The sequence below is a fragment of the Myxine glutinosa genome, chromosome 8 (assembly GCF_964187855.1).
Source record: "Myxine glutinosa chromosome 8, kmMyxGlut1.1, whole genome shotgun sequence".
Classification (NCBI taxonomy): Eukaryota; Metazoa; Chordata; class Myxini; order Myxiniformes; family Myxinidae; genus Myxine; species Myxine glutinosa.
In genome coordinates, this window is record NC_136268.1 from 36123696 (window position 1) to 36147227 (window position 23532).

The window sequence follows — 23532 nt, forward strand, 5'->3', positions numbered from 1 at the left end:
AATGAAAATAAATTAAATTGATGTATGTGGGAAAATTACACACCCAGACCAGGAATCGAACCCAGGTCCTCTGGAAAACTGTACCAGTGCTCTGCCATATGAGCAATCTGGGCGACCCTGACTGAGCATGCAATTTTCCCACACATATGATTGCCACTCTCTTTCCATCAATGCTTCTGGGGCACTCGCTGCCAACCATAGGAGCAACAATGGCCTTAACACGAGAGGGTCTTCCTTCCTGGTACGGTTCACCAAAGGACCTGGTTTCGATTCCTGGTCTGGGCATGTAATTTTCCCACATATATAAATTTAATTATTTAATCCTGTTCATTGATGTAATTGAAAATAAATTGTATAATTGTAGATGAAGGTTGGGCAGATGCCCTCTCCCACCCCAACTTCCCCCTTTCCCAGTATAGCCCCTTAAGTCATTGTAATGTTCAATATCCTGAACTTCTACAGCAGAGATTTCTCACCAGACAATTTCAAAGGAAAAACGTTCAGGAAACAGAAAAAACGACCTGAGAACATTTAAAAGTTTGAGCCTTCCCAGCTGCCAAATTGAATATGTTTCATCCCTGATTAAGGACAATCATATAGGTGTGGGAGGCTGTGCCTGTGCGTTGATAAAAAGGTTGAAAAAGGTTTTTAGACTTGCAGCCCATTTTGGCAGAATGAGCTCAACTAACAGCCATATGATAGCAATTTATCTGAATGGGCATGAAAATTCAAAGCAATCAGCTACTGTCATTAACAGAACCCACATCGAGGTGGCAGTGAAACAGCATTTAGCTGCTGAAAGGCAAAGAGTCAAGGCCCAGCAGGTGCTTGATATAAAATATGATGAAAGATTTTCATGCACTACATGGCAATTTATTTATGGGTGTCCAAGGATGATGGAAAACAGAGCAGCAGGGAGCAGAGGGTCAACAGACAGAAAGTGGGGCAACGGGGTAACAGGGAGATAATAACACATGGATGTACACACGATGGCCAGAGGAGAGGAGCTATAGGTGAAAAGGGGACAGGGATGGAATAAATAGTGAACCTCAGATGGAGAATTGGGAGAGTCCAGGTGTTGGAGGTGGGCATCAGGCTTGAAAAGTTCAAAGAAGAGTTTCCACCATGATTTTTTGTATGAGGTGGAATCAAAAATATTATCTCTTCACAAACTACAAAGAAAGGACAAATATTCAATTGCCGAGTTTCACTAGCGAACAAAAACGTCGCAAGTCTACAAAAGCTCCCTGTTGTTGTTGTGGTTGTGGTTGTTGTGGTTCTTGGTGGGGGTCGATTTTTCAAATGTGCACGCATTGGTTGGACAGGTGTCCGAACCCACCCACATTTGTCGCTTGACTCCACCCACCATGGCACCCAGACAAAATAATATGGCCACCATCTTGATTTTCTGGTGGGCTTAAGACTTAGTAAGACTTGGGTCAAGTGTTCCTCACAATGAGCGACACCAAAATATCTATTTTTTATTTTTTATTTTTTTTGTATACTGAATCGAGGCTCGTGAAAGAGCTAACATTTATTTCACAAACAAATCAACCAGACAAACAAAGCATACAAAAAGAGGGAGCAGAAGACAAGATGGGGAGAGGAGGGGTAGCACACAAACACAACACCTGAGAGCAGGGAGAAGCACGGGAGGGAGAGGGCCTGGGGGGAGGAGGCGTGGGAAGGGGGGGGAGGGGGGGGAGAGGTGTAAAACACAAGGACACCAAGGACTTCCAGGACAGAAGTTGGTATTTCAAAAAAGTGTAGGATTTGGGGTGAAATTAGCGGGGGTAGAAAAGATCAAGGTTTTGGATGGGGGAAGATAAGAGACGGTGGTGAACAGCTGTTTTAAAGACCTCGAGGGTGGAGTGGGATTGAAGAGAGTGAGGGAGTTTGTTCCAGAGGCGGGAGAAAAGAGGAATGAATGAGTGAAGGTGAGCAGCAAGTCTTGATTTTGGCAGTTTAACCATAAGAGGGTTGCAGGCAGATCTTGTGCGACCTGTAGGAATATTTTGGGGACAGAGCCCAGAGAGAGCTGGGGGGGGCGAGGCCAGAGAGGAGTCGGTAGAAGACGGAAAGACCACCAACCTGCCTGCGGTGAGTGAGTGAAAGGCCCTTGGAGTTTGCTTCATCGCGGGAGATATTAAATGTCGAATAAAAATTATTGGTAAGGTTTAATGAAGAACGTCAGTCCATACGGTACATGCCTCCCTTAAAATATAGCGTTACATAATTTTTGAACTGCCATATATTGGGGTTAAACAAGCCGTGATAATGTGACGAATCAGCTAGTTCTGATATAACCGTGGTGGAGGCTGACATGGATGAGAGGTGTCGTGTTAAGTTTTTAATAGCGCATTAAATGTGTGTTTCTCAATCGTGCTGTTGATATTTTAAGAGTGCTTAAAATGCGCGTTTCCCAATTGTCAGTCCATTCGTCTGTCCCACTGTCCGTCTGTAAACAATTGCGACTTCTGCTCTGAAACTGCTGATGGGATTTGTGACCAAACTTGGGTAAAATGATCTTTGGTGTGGTAGAACTAAAGTTTGTTCATGGCATCCTCCCATCCACCTATAAGTAGGTCAGTGTATGACTTAAAGGTCCCAAAAGTATTTGAATTTCGATCTAGTTTGGCCACCATTTTGGATTACAGGAAAACCTTTAACAAACCTTTCTTCTCTCAAACCTTTCTTCTCTCAAACCTCAAAAACCTTTCTTCTCTCAAACCGCTAAACAAATCCATGCTAAACTTTAAATTTGTGATAAACTACCAATGGGAGATATAATTTGATAACAATGACATCATTAGTCACGTGGTCTGGCAGCCACATTGGATCAAAGGAAAACCTTTAAAATCCATATTCTCTGAAACTGTTCAACCGATCAATGTGAAACAAAGGTATGATCGACTACCTATGGGAACGTTTTATTAAAATAAGCTGATCCAAAACACAATATGGCCACCAGTGATGTTATCTATATATAAAAGGAGTTGTGTGCGTGTGAGTTCCAGACTCCTCTATACCTTTAGATCCCTGAGCACCTCGATGACCCCTTAAGACCCAAAGACCATTTATAACCTCAAGGCCCCTTATGACCATTAAGACCTTTAAATACCGCATAATATCCCCAAGTTCCCAAAGACCTCTAAGACCCTTTAGACCCTCAATAACCTTAAGACCCCTAAAACTCCCAACACCCAAAAGACATTTAAGACCCCCAAAGATGTTTAAGACCCCTAAGACCTACAAGACCATTAAGACCCCCGAGAGTCCCCAAGACCCTTTAATACCACTAAGACCCATAAGACACTTAAGACCCACAAGGCCCTTTAAGACACCAAAGACCCCTTATACAGCCTAAGACCTCCAAGACTCTTTAAGACTCCAAATGGAACAAGCATTCTGAGTATTGCGCTGCAATACATGTCCTCTACCAAAGTTCAAAGTGACATAACTTTGTTAAAAATGATCGAATATGCAAATTTATGCACGGTTGATGCTGGTTTTCAAACTTGATCTGAGGTATGCTGAGACACACGTGTGTCACGCCTCGCCTCGTTGATAAGCCCGCAAGGTCGCTCCGTGGAGCGGCCTGCACGTATTGCACTGTGTGAATTATATAAATTATTACCAACTCACGGTCTGAGGTACTAGCGATTCAAGAGATATCCATTTTTTATGGCACATTGGAGAAGCTAATGCGAGGTTTCTTCTTCCTCAGCTTGTCACAACTCTGTCAAATGCGATCGAGTTTAAAAAAGTCAGAATTTGACCAAATCTGTTTTATTCGTTTGTTAATATACCTCAGCTATTGACAAATCTTAAATTAGAATTTTATTTGAGGTTAAAATGACCGCGACAGGTCGTGTCCAACGATGCTTTCAGTCTGTACATGTGATAAATAATTAAATCCGCACACTTGACGCCTCTTCTTCTTCACGCAATAACAACTTCTAGCTTCCAGACCATACATCCAATCATCTTGAAATTTTGCACACTTGTTACTCTTCATGACTTCTAGTATAGTATGAAGGTTCACGTCGATCAATGAAGCGATTCAAGAGATATACATTTTTAAAATATTTTCGTTTAATTAACGATATCTGCCAAACCACGTGAGCTATCGCAAATTCCAAAATGTCTCTCGGTCCCTGCTCTCAAATGTTGTGTTTGTGTCCTTCCCCCTCTCTCCCCATCTTGTCTACCGCTCCCGATGTTATTTGTTTTATGTGTCTGTTTGTCTTTCTGTGTGATTATTGTTCGCTCTTTCACGAGCCTCGATCTTGTATACAAAAAAAAAAAAAAAAAAAGGACATTTTAGTAGACTGACAGGCGGAACAGATCTGTGAAGTTTCCCCTCGATTGGATCAAAAATGAGGGAGGGGCTCGGTTTTAAAGGTTCATGCTTAAAAACGTCATAACTCTGAAACCATGTGACGCATGACGTCATGCTCGCTGACTTTTCTGTTCGTCATGGGTATGCAATTCTGTCTGCAAAGTTTGGCCTCGATCTGTTCAGCCGTTGCAGAGAAAAAGGGGTTTTCGTGTTTTCACGAAAAACAATATGGCGCCCGAACCACGTGACCTGTGACGTCATAATTACCATGAAAATATTCTACAGACCGAGTCCCTCCTATGGTGAAAATTTGATCTCAATCGGTCCAATTATTGCAGAGAAAATCTTTTTTAAAGGAAATTAAAACTTAAAATGGCACTGAGTTAAGGATCATCAGAATTATCAGAATTCCCAAAGTTCAAAGTGCCATAACTTTGTCAAAAATGATCGAAACGTCGTGAAGTTCGAACTTGATCTGTAACTTATCATGAGGAAACGATGTGCCAAGTTCGAAATCATTAGCATTTAGCGTTTAGAAAAAAAGTCCGGAAAACTATTATTTGCGTGACGGACTGACGGACTGACAGACGGACAGACTGACGGACTGACGGACTGACGGACGGAGGGACGGCGTGCAAACCTATAGTCCCCTCCGGTGTACACCGGTAGGGGACTAACAAGCATTCTGAGTATTGCACTGCAATACATGTCCCCTACCAACAATCTGTCGTCCAGAAAACTGTTGGGGAAATTACCAAAGTTCAAAGTGCCATAACTTTGTCAAAAATGATCGAAACGTCGTGAAGTTCGAACTTGATCTGTAACTTATCATGAGGAAACCATGTACCAAGTTTGAAATCATTAGCATTAAGAGTTTAGAAAAAAAGTTCGTAAAACTGTTCTTTGCGTGATGGACTGACAGACTAACAGACTGATATACAGAGGGACGGAGGGACGGAGTGCAAACCTATAGTCCCCTCCGGTGTACACCGGTAGGGGACTAATAAGCCAGCAAGGTCGCTCCGTGGAGCAGCCTGCACGTATTGCACTATGTGTGAATTATACAATTACCAACTCACGGTCTGAGGTAACTCGGCTAAAAATTATCCAATTTGCACCAAATAAAGTTTATGAATGGTTGCACAGACCCCTACTTCTCACTAAAAGTGGAAACAGAATGTAAATTGAAGTTAAAACAAGGAATATTAACAGCTTTGACTTACCGCAGAACAAATTATAGTCCGGAAAACTGTTGGGGAAATTACCAAAGTTCAAAGTGCCATAACTTTGTCAAAAATGATCGAAACGTCGTGAGGTTCGAACTTGATCTGTAACATTACATGAGGAAATCATGTACCAAGTTTGAAATCATTAGCTTTAAGAGTTTAGAAAAAAAGTCCGGAAAACTGTTCTTTGCGTGACGGACTGACAGACGGACAGACGGAGGGATGGAGTGCAAACCTCTCGTCCCCTCCGGTGTACACCGGTAGGGGACTAATAAGACCCTTAAGCTGGGCAGTTTACACACCTTAAGTCCCTTGACTCCCTTTAGACCCCTTATACCTTAGCACCATTTAGAGCCTTTGCACTTTTCAGTGATGTTAGACAGCTTGGTCCATTTAGAGCTTTAGACCACTTAGACCTTTTTAGACCCTTTTTGCATGATTGAGAGGTTCGATCCTTTCAACCCATTAGACCTTATAACTACTATTGGAACATACTCTTTATACGTTTAGACCATCTAAAACCTTTTAGGTGCACACCATACTCACATCTGTAGTCGTTTTGCAAAACAGACTGTAGTTTTTCAGCAAGTAATGCCCAAACCCGACCCATCCAGTGGGTACTCTACTAGTAATAGAGCCATTTTCTCTAAAAATATGAATTGTAGACACATTGGAGTTCCACCTTATCAAATAGGGCTAATTTTGACACAACAGGAAGTGATGTCATCTATCTATAATTCCAGTAATCTCTGTACGTTTGTACGTTTGTACGTCTGTACGTCTGTACGTCTGTACGTCTGTTTGTCTGTGACCGCTGTTTCTCGACAACCACGGGTCCGATATACTTTTAACTTGCCAGGTATATTGCTGGGGACCCGAGGATGTGCCTTTTCAAGGTTTCATATTAATCGGACAATTACTTACCGAGCTATGTCCAAAAAACGATTCAACCAATCAGAGAGCAGCGAACTATCGCGTGTGCCGAACGTGGCGGACACACTCTGCCTCGGATGGCACATTTGAGAGCGTATTCATTTATTTCACGTTTGCAAACTATGTTGGCGTTAAACTATGTTTTAAAACTAATAAAAACGAATTTGCGATTCATTCGCTTTCCTGCGCGTTTGTGCACGCGATGGCGATTTCTTTACCAAACTCCGGAAGCCGTTCGCTTTGGACCAAACCATTTCATGTAAATAGAGGGGGGGGATTGTCACCGTACTCGCAAGCCGTTCGCTTTGGACCAAACCATTTCATGTAAATAGAGGGGGGGGATATAATTTTAGATATAGATATAGTACGGGCAATGCCCTAGTTATACCAAAAGGGGGCAATATCTCAAAGACTAAGGCTCATAGCCTGGAGGGAGTTGCATTGCAGTGAACATCATGTGAATACTACTACTTGACCTGAAGTTTGTATTCTAAACCCAGCTCTTTTTTTGCCCTGATCCATCCATCACTCCACTTTCATCCAGCCAGGTGAGCTGCAGGACCATTGGTCCTCTATTCCTATTGTTGCTCGAGGCTGGAGCTAATTGGTGGGTTTTATTCTGTATTTACCGAAATTGGTTTGAAGGCTTCTTCAAAGTTGGGAAATAAAGGTGCTGTATTAGTGAAATGAAATGTCAAGACAGTGGAGAAAGCAACATAAAAGCCAACAACATCCTGAATTGCTGATGGGAAGGATATATATACGATGCAGGACTCATTTTCTGCCAAGTTGAGTCAGGGTAGATTAAAGTGATATACTTTACAAAAGGTCATTCAATTGATGGTGTTGAGCCAAAATGCAGAAAGCATTCACATGAATCAATTTCAGGGCAACATCCTGCTTAATGGAACACTTTTCAGTAGCACAGAGGCCTTGGAAGGCAAGTATCGCATCGATATGAACTGTTCATTTGGATCTGTTTTCAATGATAACAGGTTGAGGGTAACATTTCCTGAAGGCCGAATCAAATAGGAAATTGGTCATAAATCAAAGCGGAAATTGATCTTCTTGTTTTAAGATCCCGGAGCGAGCAAGGAAGCTCCACCAAGATGCCCAATCAATATGCTGTTGGCCTGTTAAAATAAAAAGGCCTCGTAAAGAAAAACGATGGGAATAGGTAGGTGGTGTGCCAATTATAAAGCACACCTCAAGCCAGGAGAGAGTAAAATAATGGGAGGTAACGTGGGGACTGGAATTTCTGCCAATACTGGTAGAAGGGTACGGCGGAGAAGCAGACTCATGCAGTGATGCATCCGGCATGCGCTCCGGTGTCTCCCAGTACTCCATGTCTCTCTCTCTCTCTCCTTTGGCACTTATTTTCCCTGAATTGTTTTCTTTTCTTTTTTTCTACTCTACTTAAATCCTACTCCAAATGTAACTTATACTTCCACTTCTTCTGCCACTCTTCCCACCAGTGAGCTTCTGTCCTTGTATGTATAGCCTGCCAATTGGGTGGTCATGCACCACATGCCAATGAATGTCTATGCACCATATGAAACAACATGAGCCTTGTTCGGGTAGCAGGGAAATGACGGAAATGGAAAGCCGAGCATGGATTAGGAGTGATTGGGTTATAATAATAAAGGAGGGGGATAAGATGGGGTAACACGGGTTTGTAGGGCAGCTGCAGCTCTAAATGATTGACAGATTGCCTCATCCATGACTACTAAGCCAAGCATCACCCCCACCAAGATGAAGCAATGGCATGAAGACAGGCAGTGGATATTTCTCTTACACTTATACACTACACGAAGCCTGGTGTTGGCTTAGCGGTTAGGGTACTGGCTTGGGATCCTGGGATCCTGGGTTTGAATCCTGGTCGATCGCTGAATTAACGCCAGGGGGGTTGACTCAGCCTGTCATCCTTCCGAGGTCGCGCAAATTGAGTATCAGTTCACTAGTAATTCCCTATGTGTCGCAAGAAGTGACGAAACAGGATTGGTGGCAGGAAGGGCATCCGGCCATAAAACATTGCTTCAAAAAGGGGACCACGGTGCCCGAAAAAGGCCAACTGCCGCTCTGTGGGGAAAAATGGTCTCTAAAGGTGGTTCACTTATACACTACTCGGGTGATCTTCCCCAACCCCTTTCCCATGTGTGTAACAATATAACGCCATTTGAACATCACATGGGGAAAGCTGCTCAGGTAGCCTGCTCAGCGTCGACGAGTCTGGCATTTCACTCAGGCCAACTGGCACGGTCTTCAAGCAGCCATCAATCATCTGGACTGGTCTCCCATCTCTACCACCTCTGACATCAACTCATCCTGGGAATTCTTCCAAAGTAAATTGCTCTCTCTCATGCAGAGATTTATCCCATCTCGTCTTCAGTTGTCATACCCTTCCTCCCGTCCATGGTACACGGATTCTTGTGGTGAGGCTGTTGCCCAGAAACAGCTTGCCTTCACCTCATGGAAGGCAAATGCAACGGAAGGTAATCTCATTTCCTTTCACAAAGCCTGGAACAAGTGTGTGTCTACCCTCAGGAGAGCCAGGAAACTGATATCTCTCGACTCTCAAACCTGTCTCCCTCTTCCAAATCCTGGTGGCGTCTGGTCAAATCTGTTTCTGGTGTTTGTTCCCCCTCCATCCCCTCCCTCACCTCAAACGGCTACACAGCTGACTCCGCACGTGAAAAAGCTGAATGCCTCAACTCTGTGTTTGCCTCTAAATCTTGTGTCCCAAACCCATCCCTCTCTGTACCCACCGTACCCAGTCGTACCCAGCTGCTCCTGGACTCCATGTCCTTTCCCCCTGACAAGGTGGAAAAGTTTCTATCAACCCTCAACTCTGATTCTGCAACTGGACCTGACGGCATCAGCCCACGGGTCCTAAAATCCTGTTCTTCCGCTCTTTCACTCCCTCTCTCTGTTCTCTTCACCCTCTCTTTTGCTCAAGGTCAACTGCCATCTGCTTGGAAATCAGCCAACATCACCGCTCTACACAAAAAGGTGCAAAAACAGATCGTAGCAACGACAGACCAATCAGCCTTCTCCCAATTATCAGCAAAGTCATGGAATCCATCATTGCTTCGGATATGAAATCTTTCCTCTTCTCCAATGGCTTGATCTCTGATCATCAATTTGGTTTCAGACCAGGTCACTCTACTCTGGACATGCTGCTTCTGCTGTCTCAACAATGGATGGAGGTCCTCAATGCCAAACAGGAAATTAGAGCTGTCTCCCTCGACATATCATGCGCCTTCGATACGGTCTGGCACCGCGCTCTGCTCACCAAACTCTCCTCCTTTGGTATCCATGGAAATCTCCATGCATGGCTGGCGGACTTCCTCTCTAGTCGTAGTCAACGTGTGGCCCTGAATGGGTTTCTCTCATCTCCTCTTCCTGTTCAGGCTGGAGTTCCCCAAGGCAGTGTTCTGGGCCCTGTGCTTTTTCTGGTCTTCATCAATGATCTTTCTGACTCTCTTGAAAATCCTCTCTATCTCTTTGCTGATGACTCCACTCTCTGCCGCTCCATTCCTCATCCCTCAGATCGGCAGTCTGCAGCCTCCTCACTCTCTGCAGACCTGGATAAAATCACAGACTGGGCAAACAAGTGGAACATGTCTTTCAATCCTGACAAATCTCACACTCTTACGATGTCTCTCCGAAAAGACCGACTGGACAACCCTCCCATCTACTTTCTGAATAATCCTCTCCAAGAAGTTCTGTCACTCAAGCTTTTGGGTCTCACTATCTGCCACGATCTTTCCTGGGAAAACCACATTTACAAGCTGGCCTCCAAAGCCAGTCGCCGACTGGGCATCCTCCGTCGTGTGAAGTCCTTCCTTGGCACACCTGAGCTCCTCACCACATACAAGGCTTTCATCGGCAGCTCAATGGAGTACTGCTCTCCCCTCTGGGCTGGTGCTCCTGCCTCACACCTAGCTCGTCTTCACGCTGTTGAAACCAAAGCTTTCAGAATCATTGGAATCTCCCGCGATGACGCTATCTCCGAGGGCCTTTCACTTACTCACCGCAGGCAGGTTGGTGGTCCTTCCGTCTTCTACCAACTCCTCTCCGGCCTTGCTCCCCCATCTCTCTCTGGGCTCTGTCCCCCAAATATTCCTACAGGTCGCACAAGATCTGCCTGCAACCCTCTTATGGTTAAACTGCCAAAATCAAGACTTTCTGCTCACCTTCACTCCTTCATTCCTCTTTTCTCCCGCCTCTGGAACAAACTCCCTCACTCTCTTCAATCCCACTCCTCCCTCCAGGTCTTTAAAACGGCTGTTCACCACCATCTCTTATCCTCCCCCATCCAAAACCTTGATCTTTTCTACCCCCGCTAATTTCACCCCAAATCCACTTTTTTGAGGTGCCGACTTCTTTCCTGGAAGTCCTTTGTGTCCTTGCGTTTTATACCTATCCTGCCTCCCCCCAGGCCCTCTCCCTCCCACACATCTCCCGATGTCCCTGCTCTCAAATGTTGTGTTTGTGTGCTTCCTCCCCTTCTCTCCCCATCTTGTCGACCGCTCCCCTTTTTACATACTTTGTTTGCTTGTTTGTTTGATTTGTTTGTTTGATAAATGTTAGCTCTTTCACGAGCCTCGACTCTGTATACAATAAAAAAAAGAAGAAAAAAAGCTAATGTCCCTTATTACCTGCCAAACCTGTGACTGTGAGAACCCTTACTACCTCTGAGAAATTGTCCAAAGGATAACGCTCTAAAATCCTGCAGAACTGTGAAAAAGCAAATATTTAGAACTGCAAATGAAATGCTACAGCGAAGAGAATTACAGGAAAAAAATGGGCCAATGAGGAATAAAAGTGTGAGAAACATACGAATAAAAATATTATGTTTGATTCAAAAAGTAAGAGTTTGTCTTCAGACAAGTAGAAGAATGCTTGATAGATCAGCATGCTGAACTAACAAATAAATAAAACATAATGGTTGGTGTTTTTTTTTTTAGAAAATAGGGCAAAATGGAGAAGATTGTCATGGGACCCACAAGGCTAACCCCGCTCTCGCAGGGAAAATGGCCTTAACATGCCTGATATTGTTGTTGGTGGTTGGTGGTGTTTTTTAGCAGGAAGTAAAATAAGTAAGGCCACAAGAAGAACACGGTTATGAGAATATCTCAACCATCATGGAAATACATAACACCAGAATATTTCTGAAAAACTATTTTTTAGAATGCCTAAACTATGCAAAACTGTTATGAAAGCAATAGGTGGCCATTTTTCCACTGTGATTTCTTTTTCTTGGTGTTCTTCCAATCCAAAAAAAGACAAAAATTCCAGTACATTGAACAGGTTTTGCCTTTAGGGTTCTAACTTTTTCTTTTTTGGATGCATAGTTGAGGCTCATAAAAGAGATATTACACTGTACGGATCACAACATAACAGCATGAAAAAGGAACAGTAAAGCGAGGGGATAAACACCAACAGCAGAGTATACGGCGAAGAGGAAGAGGATGACTTGGACAGACAAAGGGTGTGGGGAGGAATAGGGTGGACAAGATGGATACAGAACGAAACCCCAAGGAGGAAAAACTGGAAATTTGGATGGAGGAGGGAGGGATTGGCTCTGTCTGGTCACTGCAGGTCACGTGATCCAAGCCCATGGAGCTTACACTGGAACTGGTTGCCGGGCAATGCGAACAAAACCAAGACAATGAATGTTGTTAGACTCTACTATGTTATTAGACTAAACACATTCAACACCATATGGAAGATATCATCCGCATCCAAATCAAGTTCAGAAAGTTTGATGCACCTGACACATGAAAGAGAGTGGCTCACAGGTGTTCCGGAGCAGTGCACCCAGCTCCTCCATCTGTGTACGGTACTTCAAACGCACCCGAGCCAGCTCGCCGCCATTGCAGCGGATGGTCACTTCAACATGACCGGGAGGCAAGTCTGCAAACAATCCCCTCATGGCTTATCCAGCTGCCTCAGATAAGTTGTCAAACATAACAAAGATGAAGGAACTGCAATAACACTGCGATCATTATTGAAGACAGAGACCAAAAGGGGATCAGGCGAACTACAAGACTCGCAGAGTCAATCTTTCAGTCCAAAAAAAACTCCTCCAGTAAAAAGAAAAGTTAATTTGACCAGACACCAAAACTTTTTTACAATGTGCTTACACCATTGGAAATGGTAATGGGATTCAGGTAGAGGAACAACCTTTACTTTCCATATATTTCTCAGCAGAAATAACTTGGATGGACATGTACTGTGCACAAACAGATTCTAATAGGACATTCCTGAGCTGTGTTAAGATTTGGCGTGTTGGATTAGACGGATTTCTGAGAAATGTGAATGTCAGGTGCATTTTAGGGGAAAAGTTGGGAACCTTACTTTTTAACATAACTAGGGTATGCTGAATTCGATTAACCCGGTTCCCAAGCCGAATTTTGAGGTTTTTGACCTTCTAATTAGCTTAAACAAAATGGCCGCCAAATTGCCATTTTTGGACAATTTCTTTGAACAAGCATTTATATATCATGTACATACATGCAGCTCTTTTACTTTAACTTTACAACTTTTACCAAAAAATGCACCTCGAAGCTTATACATGGCCTTTTTTCATAAATCCGTCTAGTCTATGTGGTTGCATCGAGCAATAGCATCAGCTTCTTTAGATGCGGATTGTGAAAGAAATTAAGACATAGGTATGGGGTATACGTACAGTCACGAAATTAATTATGGTGACAAATGCAGCAATATTAAGAGAACAATTGCAACTATAGAGTGGAGGCATTATTGGCAGAACAGATTATCACAGAGAAACAGAAAGTTAAAAAAAAAAAGTGATGTACAATGCAGTCACATGATTTACACAAGCACATTGCCTTGACTACAGCCCTACTCAGACATGGAGTGTTTGTGACCACAATAATCAGTAAAATAGTTCACAAGCCCAAAATAACATTTTATACAATCTAAACATGCAGTTACTTAGTCTCAGGAGAAATCGCTTGTTTAATATTACAAGCAATGGCATGGTGCATGTGTGCGTGTGTGCATGTGTGCGTGTGTGCGTGTGCCGGTACCTCTACACAGACTACAGGCTATAAAATTGCAGTTTGCATAAATATTCACAACTATTACCTTAATGCTTTGCTCTGATACAAGCTAATAAAAAATTTTAAAAAGCGAATTTTACCTGAATCGTCAATTAAGTTGCCTCCGCACATGTACGATGACAAACCACCATTACATTTGATCTCAATTGAAGGTCACATGAAACATTTAAGGTCACATGAGAAATAGCCGAGAGAGAAAAGAGAGATCATGAGAACAGAGACATCAGATGCTTCTAAGTTATGGTTTGCAAAATGAATTTCAGAGGGCACCGACACCTTTGACCTATTAAAACAAATTTGAACTAGAAAGCATCTGAAAATACGAAGCCCATCCTCATCTGCTTTGTATTCAGACGTCTTCTTATTCTTCTATATGTTAGCCATGACGGAAATGGCTAAAACAGAAAATACAAAATTAAAATTGATGCTTTTATGCAACCTTGACCTTTGACGACCTTTTGATCTAAAAAAAAAAGCCGGCTTCTAGCTTTTGGTTGGTGAACCAATTCAGACCCAATGTGCAAATTCTTGAATTTTCAAGTCGATTGGATGAAAATTGACGATTTTATGTGAAGCTGACATTTGACCTTTTGACCCAATTATTCATTTGCCTTCTCCATATTCTCATAATAAAGCTTTGTTGAAAATTTGATGACAAAACTCAAATGGTAAATTGACATTTCAGGACAATTCGATGAAAATTGATGATTTTAGGTGATTCTGACCTTTAACCTTTTGACCCAATTATTCATTTGCCTTCTCCATATTCTCATAATAAAGCTTTGTTGAAAATTTGATGACAAAACTCAAATGGTAAATTGACATTTCAGGACAATTCGATGAAAATTGATGATTTTAGGTGATTCTGACCTTTAACCTTTTGACCCAATTATTCATTTGCCTTCTCCATATTCTCATAATAAAGCTTTGTTGAAAATTTGATGACAAAACTCAAATGGTAAATTGAAATTTCAGGACAATTCGATGAAAATTGATGATTTTAGGTGATTCTGACCTTTAACCTTTTGACCCAATTATTCATTTGCCTTCTCCATATTCTCATAATAAAGCTTTGTTCAAAATTTGATGACAAAACTCAAATGGTAAATTGAAATTTCAGGACAATTCGATGAAAATTGATGATTTTAGGTGATGCTGACCTTTAACCTTTTGACCAAATTATTAATTTCCCTTCTCCATATTCTCATAATAAAGCTTTGTTCAAAATTTGATGACAAAACTCAAATGGTAAAAGAGTTACGGCCCGAACAGACAGACAGACTCACAGAAGTGATTGCAAAACCCCATCTCTTAACTTTCTTAACTTTAACTTTCTATTGAAGTCCGTACCTGTGCCACATTAGTCATTGCCACAACATGATTTTCAATTAAAGGGGCACATGCCTTTTGACCTCTGATATTTTGAACAAAAAAGGAATCAGATCATCTCTGGGTTGGCCTAATGGTTAGGACGGCGGGCTTGGGATCTGAAGGTCTTGATTTCGAATCCCATTGAATTAACGACCAGGTGGGGACGACTCAGCCTGTTCATCCTTCCGAGGTCGGAAAAATGAGAACCAGATAACAGGTTATAGAGAGGCATTGCATCAGCCGCATACACGTCCACAGAAATGATGCATCCAGCAGCCGGGTGGCTGCACACGAACCACCCAGTTCATCTCTATAATACGCTTTATACTTTTGTCAAGTTTGGATGAAATCTCTTCAGTGGCTCACAAGTTATTGCAGTAATAAAGATTTTCAATAAAAGTGCACATGACCTTAGATCTTAGATGTTATGAACCCAAAATGTAATCAGTCCATCTATATATTACAAATCTATATTTGAACGACCAAACACGGTATCATAATGGTTGGAGCATTTGCTCTGAGTCGGTTGTTCAAAACTCAGCCGAGTCACATGAAAGACATTTTTTTTAATGATGCGTGCTGATTCCTTGCTTAACTCTCAGCATTAAAAAGGACAGCGCATGGAAAAGCAATGTTGGGAAGGCAATGTTAAACCACAAAGGAAAACCCCTTCCACGAAACTGCTTCGGCAGCAACAATGCTCTGTAAAGAGTATGGCACATAAAAAAAAGAATATTGTCGTGCAACTCCGGTTAACATCAGAGTCACGGATGGCCTAAACGGTCTTATTCGGAGGCAACTACCCAAACACGGATTCGGCTATGGCCGCGCGGGAGGAAGAAGGAAAATGGAGGCTGTGGAAGCGCTTAACTGCAGTGCGCCGGCATAGCTCCGGTCCTGTAAGAGGAAATTAACTCAAGCGGGCACAGGTTTAACAGGGGATGCAAAATAATACAAGGGTTTATTAAATAAGGCAGGGACAGGAAAAGCACGCGCCAGTAAATCTAATTCCTAAATCTGGATCCCGCACACCAGATATCAAATACAAGACGAGGGGATATGAATACCAAAATAACACGTCCGTTATGTAAAGTGTACGTGGCGTGCGGTCTTATCTGTCTTGTCGTCTTGTCCGTCCAATCTCCGCTGCACACCACGAGGTCCCTTGCTCCAGCGCCCCAGCACCGCGAAGGCCCGGGCCAGTGCCCACTCCAGGCTCCTCGTCGACCCCCACGAGGTCCGTGCACCAAATGTCCAACGCAGGGCTGCACGAAGCAAGCGAACTCCACTCGGGCTCGGACTCAGAAGCCAACTCTCAAGCCAACTCAACCAGCAAGCCAACTCTGAATTCAACCAGGGCCATGCCTCTCTCAACTCGACTCGCACCGGGACTGCCAGGGCCAGGAATCTGCCAGAAATCTGATCGGAAAACCAACTCCTGAAACGAACTGTTCGCCGAGTCACTCACTCGAACCAACTCCTCAAACCAACTCAACTCTCCTTCTCCACTCCAACTCCTCTCTCCTCTCAACTCACTGGGACTGCCAGGGCCAGGAAACTGCCAGGAATGCAACTCTCGGGAAAACTAACTCAGTCTCTGCCGCGTCTCAAAACCAACTCCAATCTGCCCAAACGAACTGCCCGCCGAGTCACTCACTCGAACCCAAAGTCCAACTCACAACTCGTCTCAACTCCAAACGAACTCTCCCCAATGAACTGCCAGTCCTACTTTCCGAAATGGCGTTCAGCCTCGTTAAATCTGCTGGCCGGTGACGTCAGCCTTGGCGCACTGCCAACCAATCAGTCTCCTCCACCGACTCGCCCAGGTGCACGCCCACTGCGTCACTCCCACTTGCGCTCCCTGCTCCTGGTGTCATAGCGCATGCTATTCGAGGTGGACAGGCCTCTCAGAAGTGTAAATGGCGGTAGCCATTCGGCGGTGTCCTGGCCTGGTTTCTTCCTAAGTCATGTCAAGGGGAGGGCGTTATTTAGTGTTGCACTAAGGACTTGTCGGAATGTCTATGTGGTGTGCAGTGCCAACAGGGACAAAGGTTTGGCTAACCAGGTGAGGACACACAGGGGCGCCACTCCTTAATCCCTACACTACTTATCACTCAAACCTCCTGGTAGATTAACAAGTATACATCTTAACCCGACAAACGCCTACACATGAAGAACTTATTACAGGTAGTTTTCCATACTGCGACACCTCGAAGCATGTTACTTACTCAGATCTAACTGCTCTACATATCACTACCCGCCAGAAATAACACAGCCTCCCCCCCCCCCCCCCCCCCCGCCCCTGGAACCGTAGCTCCTGCAAGGTTCACTGCAGGCGCTACCATCCTAGTCTTAACGCTTACTGTCACACACTTAATTAACCTATGAAATAAATCAGGAGGGCTGTGGGAAGTGAGTCGGACTACTTACCTACACTTCCTTAACAAGCTAAACCCCTTAACAATCATGCAATCAAATATTTACATTTTCTTCTTTGTTCCTGTGGAGGGAGGAAACAACAACACACAAACATCTAACTTCACCACAAACTTACAAAAATTCCAAACTTCCAAACATTTTTACATACCACGGTCTACAGACCGCGTCACCCGGTGGATGCCACAAGACACAACCTTACCTGCGGGGCCATCCCCAATGCACCCCTAATTCAACGGGCCCTGTCCAGATGTTACAGGTGTGTGACATGGCTCGGTGGATTTCGCCCACATTCATTCGACACAAACCCCTCAACCACTCATTCACATTCCAAAACTCATCACTACACAAAAATCGTTTCAAGCACTTATTTCAATGCACCCCCCTGCAGGACCATGGCATTGATGTCATTTACATGTGTGCATTCCTCAACGAGGCAGCGGGGAGGTATCGCACAAAAAGATGGTGGGGGCGCTTCAGGCTGTGGTGCCCGCAGTCCCCAAAACAAGTCAACCGACTTACAAGTTCATTGCCCCCCCCTCCCCCACCCCCCTTTACCTCTTGGCCCCGTGACAGCCCAACAGCCCCTTTCCGCCATTATCTTGCCGGTGAGGGTCTCCACATACACCAGGCTCCTCCGTGGCCTCCTGCTTCCACGCAGCTACACGGGTCACCGGGGGACTCCCTCACTCCACGGCGCCCAACCAGACCCTCCACCGACGAGCTCCAATTTCCAGATACCACCGGCTGCCAGGGGTAATTGCCGCAGAGGGGGGCCGCAGGCATCGCTCCTCAGAGCTTGATCCATACCTGCGGACACACACACCTTCCCCACACAAGACCCCAAAACACACTTCCTCCGCCGCTGCCATTCAATTCTCAACACAACTCAGCACAATTCCAAAGATGGTGTAAAAGATGTTACAAGGCTTGCCATGGCCTGCTGCATGTGAAATTCCCCAGTTCACAGTTCAAATCATTACATTTCCATTTCCAAAAGCACAATAATCACAATAATCAACACTCATTGTCTCCAATAATCATCACTGATCCATTTCCTCCAACCTCACGACCACATGAAAACACCTCACCACCACACAAAACAAAACGCCACCCACAAGACACTGTGTGGCCCCCATTCCATCCCCTCACCGGCCATGTCATCACTCTCACCCGCCTCCCAACTCCAAATTACATGTCCCCAATTTGCATAGCAAGTCCTGAAGCCTGGGACAGTAACCATTAAGGCCTTACCTCTACCGTGATGCACAGGTAACTAAAGTTTGTCAGGTCCAAAGTGCAATCCACCCACAAAAATCCCAAAATTTCACATTGGCCTACCAATTTCTTACAAATTTCACTTTTGTCCCCACTACACTGGCAGGTATGTGGATCCGCATCCAACGGTGATCATCACTACACAACTACCAGTGGCCACGACAGCTCTGGACCTCTACCGTGCAAGGGTCATCGGGACAAGGTGAGCAGTCAAAACGCCAACATGGCCCATGAGTGTCCATCAGGGTGCGACCCACCATCCATCCTTCGGCCCCCCTGCGAGGAACATGGCTGCACCAGCCCCAGCTGGCCAATGTGGTGAGCACCTGCTGCCAAAAACACACTACCGCACGCACGACCCCGGCCCTGGGGGGCACGGTCGCAGTGCGTGGCATCCCTTCAGCCCCGTCCCCTGCACCTCCACATCATCCCCCCAGTCCGACTACACACACAACCTCGGCCCTGGGGGGCACGGTCGCAGTGCGTGGCATCCCTACAGCCACGTCCCCTTTACCTCCACATCATCCCCCAGTCCGACTACAGAACTGCAGCCGCCCCAGTGCTCACCCACACTTGACCACACCAAGGTCCAGTCGACAGCCATGCTCCACCAGCAGACCCACCCAGAAGACATGGTCCACCCACCTCGGACACGCACAGCACCACGTTGACCCTCAGACCCCCAACTCCATCCCCATGATCCCACGTCCCAAATATCAGCACAGTCGCCCCCGCAACCAGTTGAAAGCTGTGTCCTGCTAACCTATCAATTTTATCACAGCCTCCAACACTTTGGTCTAACACACCTGGATCAATAATGGCGTCACTGTACAGTGTCCACCATTTCTCTTCACAAAATTCACCCTTAAATTTGCATCTAACCCACAGATTACCCATGCCAAACATTTTTTACATTTCACTAATCTCAACCAAAGAAAGATGCTTTGCCATACACATGCCAGCCGAGCATGGCCCATATGCTCGGCTCGTTACGACTTCCCGATTCCTCAACCAAATGGCTCTCTTCCCAACCCGAGAGTCCATAAATCATAACGGAACATCTGTGGAAGGTCACTCTCACACCATCACGTTCCACAGATGCCCCAATGGTTGTCCGGCAGGCTATGTCCATCCCTGTCCATTCGGTTCGACCCACGTCCACAGACCAACACGGCATGGCAGGTCACCACATGCCGGCTGTCCCAAAGTTTCAGGGAGAGGGTGTCAGGTCGCATGCCCGGGTGGTCACTACATCAGGCCCAAGTTGACCGTCCGCAGTGCCACCACCAAAGCGCTACCCACAACACCTCCCCTTAATGGGCCTCAATATTTACCATCCCAGGCTTCAGAAACCACCTCGGACCCCCTGGAGGTCTTAACCCCCACCAGGGTCCGGTGAGCCTGTCGGGCCGAGCCACCCGCCTACACTACTTATCACTTGAACCTCCTGGTAGATTCACAAGTATACATCTTAACCCGACAAACGCCTACACATGAAGAACTTATTACAGGTAGTTTTCCTTACCACGACACCTCGAAGCATGTTACCTACTCAGATCTAACTGCTCTACATATCACTACCCGCCAGACATAACAATATACATATATATGTTGGAACCCATCTGTGGATCGGTCCCATCGGCCGATGGGTCTGACCCATCTGTGGATGCACGAGAAATGACAATGCAGACCCATCGGCCGATGGGTCTGCGCCATCTGCGGATGTGTTGTTCACCTTGAAGGAATGTGTATGCATCAATGGTGGATGAGTATGTTTATTTGAACCTAAAAATAAGCAATTGATGTCATAAATGTTTATAAAGCAGTCCGTGACATGTGGTTTGTCGATAACCGTTTGTCGATAAGATAAAAATAAGATAATGTCGCTCCATTTAAAAACGCTGGTCTACTTCGCTGGTGGCACTGGCAGACTCAGCTCTCCATTGTTTATATAGCAATTCCTGGCATGCCTTAATGGGTAGAAATAGATGGGTAGAAATAGATAATAAAACATTTTAAAATCATCTCTGTTAAATTCCTACCACATGTAATTCCAATGACTGTGTACCTGATTGAAGAGCACCATTCTGTCAACACATTCCTTCAAGGTGAACAACACATCCGCAGATGGCGCAGACCCATCGGCCGATGGGTCTGCATTGTCATTTCTCGTGCATCCACAGATGGGTCAGACCCATCGGCCGATGGGACCGATCCACAGATGGGTTCCAACATATATACACAGTGCATTCAGAAAGTATTCAGACCCCTTCACTTTTTTCACATTTTGTTATGTTGCAGCCTTATGCTGAAATCGTTTAAATTCATTTTTTCCCTCATCAATCTACACTCAATACCCCATAATGACAAAGAGAAAACAGGATTTTAGAAAGTTTTGCAAATTTATTAAAAAGAAGAAACTGAAATATCACATTGACATAAGTATTCAGACCCTTAACTCAGTACTTAGTTGAAGCACCTTTGGCAGCGATTACAGCCTCGAGTCTTCTTGGGTATGACGCGACAAGCTTTGCACACCTGGATTTGGGGAATTTCTGCCATTCTCTGCAGATCCTCTCAAGCTCTGTCAGGTTGGATGGGGACCGTCGGTGGACAGCCATTTTCAGGTCTCTCCAGAGATGTTCGATTGGGTTCAAGTCAGGGCTCTGGGTGGGCTACTCAAGGACCTTCACAGAGTTGTCCCTAAGCCACTCCTGCGTTGTCTTGGCTGTGTGCTTAGGGTCATTGTCCTGTTGGAAGGTGAACCTTCGGCCCAGTCTGAGGACCTGGGCACTCTGTTTCAGGTTTTCATTAAGGATATCTCTACTTTGCTCCGTTCATTGTTCCCTCAACCCTGACCAGTCCCCCAGTCCCTGCTGCTGAAAAACACCCCCACAGCATGATGCTGCCACCACCAGGATTCACCGTTGGGATGGTATTGGGCAGGTTTTTTTAGCCGTGCCTGGTTTCCTCCAGACATGACGCTTATAATTGAGGCCAAACAGTTCAATCTTGGTTTCATCAGACCACAGAATCTTGTTTCTCACAGTCTGAGAGTCCTTCAGGTGCTTTTTTGCAAACTCCAAGCGGGCTTTCATGTGTCTTTCACTGAGGAGATTTTCCGTCTGGCCACTCTGCCATAAAGCCCAGATCGGTGGAGTGTTGCAGTGATGATTGTCCTTCTGGAAGTTTCTCCCATCTCCACACAGAATCTCTGGAGCTCAGCCAGAGTGACCATCGGGTTATTGGTCACCTCTCTTACCAAGGCCCTTCTCCCCCGATTGCTCAGTTTGGCCGGGCGGCCTGCTCTAGGAAGAGTCCTGGTTGTTCCAAACTTCTTCCAATTAAGAATTATGGAGGCCACTGTGCTCTTGGGAACCTTCAATGCAGCAGAATGTTTTTTGTAGGCTTCCCCAGATCTGTGCCTCGATACAATCCTGTCTCTAAGCTCCACAGGCAGTTCCTTCGACCTCATGGCTTGGTTTTTGCTCTGATATGCATGGTCAGCTGTGAGACCTTATATAGACAGGTGTGTGCCTTTCCAAATCATGTCCAATCAATTGAATTTACCACAGGTGGACTCCAATCAAGGTGAAGAAACATCTCAAAGATGATCAAGAGAAATGGGAGGCACCTGAGCTAAATTTCAAGTGTCATAGCAAAGGGTCTGAATACTTATGTCAATGCGATATTTCAGTTTTTTATTTTAAATAAATTTGCAAAACTTTCTAAAATCCTGTTTTCTCTTTTGTCATTATGGGAAGCCTGGTGTTGGCTTCGCGGTTAGGGTGCCGTCTTGGGATCCTAGCGATCCTGGGCTCGAATCCTGGTTGATCGCCGAATTAACACCAGGGGGGTTGACTCGGCCTGCCATCCCTCCGAGGTCGGCAAATTGAGTAGCAGCTTGCTGGTATGAATGATCACGGTGTGTACCCCGACCCAGAATAGGTGCACCTATCCCTGCGCATCATAAGAGTGTGACTAAGGGCTGGTGTCAGGAAGGGCATCCGGCCATAAAAACATTGCCTCAAACAGGGAACCATGATTGTCATGGGGCCCGCAAGGCCTAACCCCCGCTCTAGCAGGGAAAATGGCCTTAAAACAATCATTTATTCATTCATTTTCTTTGTCATTATGGGGTATTATATTGAGTGTAAATTGATGAGGGAAAAAATGAATTTAAACGATTTCAGCATGAGGCTGCAACATAACAAAATGTGAAAAAAGTGAAGGGGACTGAATACTTTCTGAATGCACTGTATCTATATATATATATATATAAACTGAACATCAAAATTAATTTATCACTTTCATTTTTTGAAATGTGCAGCTTTACAAACACGTTTCTTCAATTGTAATTGGTGATTATGTAAGGGGAACTTCACTTCAATCACCTGGTTGACCAACAATGGCATGCTTGAGTGGTTCTGTATAGGGATCTTTCCCTTTAAATAATGACCCTCATAATGAAATCCTTCAGTTCTCGTGGTTAGACATTCATTTACTGCTGTCTATAGTCAATCTCTAGGCTTCTGACAGGGAAAACAACAAGAAAATTCAGATGCCACACCTGACATCTGAACAACGTTTAAGGGCAATTAGGATGCTTGAGGCTGGTGTCAGCCAGCGAACAATGGCCCAACGTCTTTGTTGCTCACAGCCTGCAATTTCCAACCTGGCCAGGTGTTACGGTGAAACTGGAACTGTGAATGATGGTCCAGGAAGAGGAAGACCATGGGTAACCACCCCAAACCAAGACCGCTGGATTGTGCTGCAGCATCTTCGTGATCGATTGTGCTGCAGCATCTTCGTGATCGTTTCCGCCCTGCGACGCAAACAGCTGCAGTGACAAAAG

General features: G+C 44.9%; 1 protein-coding gene across 2 annotated transcripts in view; it reads right to left on the reverse strand.

Moving 5' to 3' along the window:
• LOC137415684 (uncharacterized) overlaps positions 1 to 23532 on the reverse strand; it is a 403425-nt gene that overhangs the window by 98996 nt on the left and 280897 nt on the right. Inside the window, exon 4 of one of the 2 annotated variants that reach the window (XM_078783187.1) lies at positions 12278 to 12420. Coding sequence is in view for 1 of the 2 variants with exons in the window: in XM_078783188.1 (XP_078639314.1) it covers positions 12030 to 12125 (96 nt within the window). In the remaining variant the exon portion in view is untranslated. Of the gene's footprint in view, positions 1 to 12029; positions 12421 to 23532 lie in introns of both variants that reach the window. The other variant, XM_078783188.1, reaches the window with a different exon arrangement.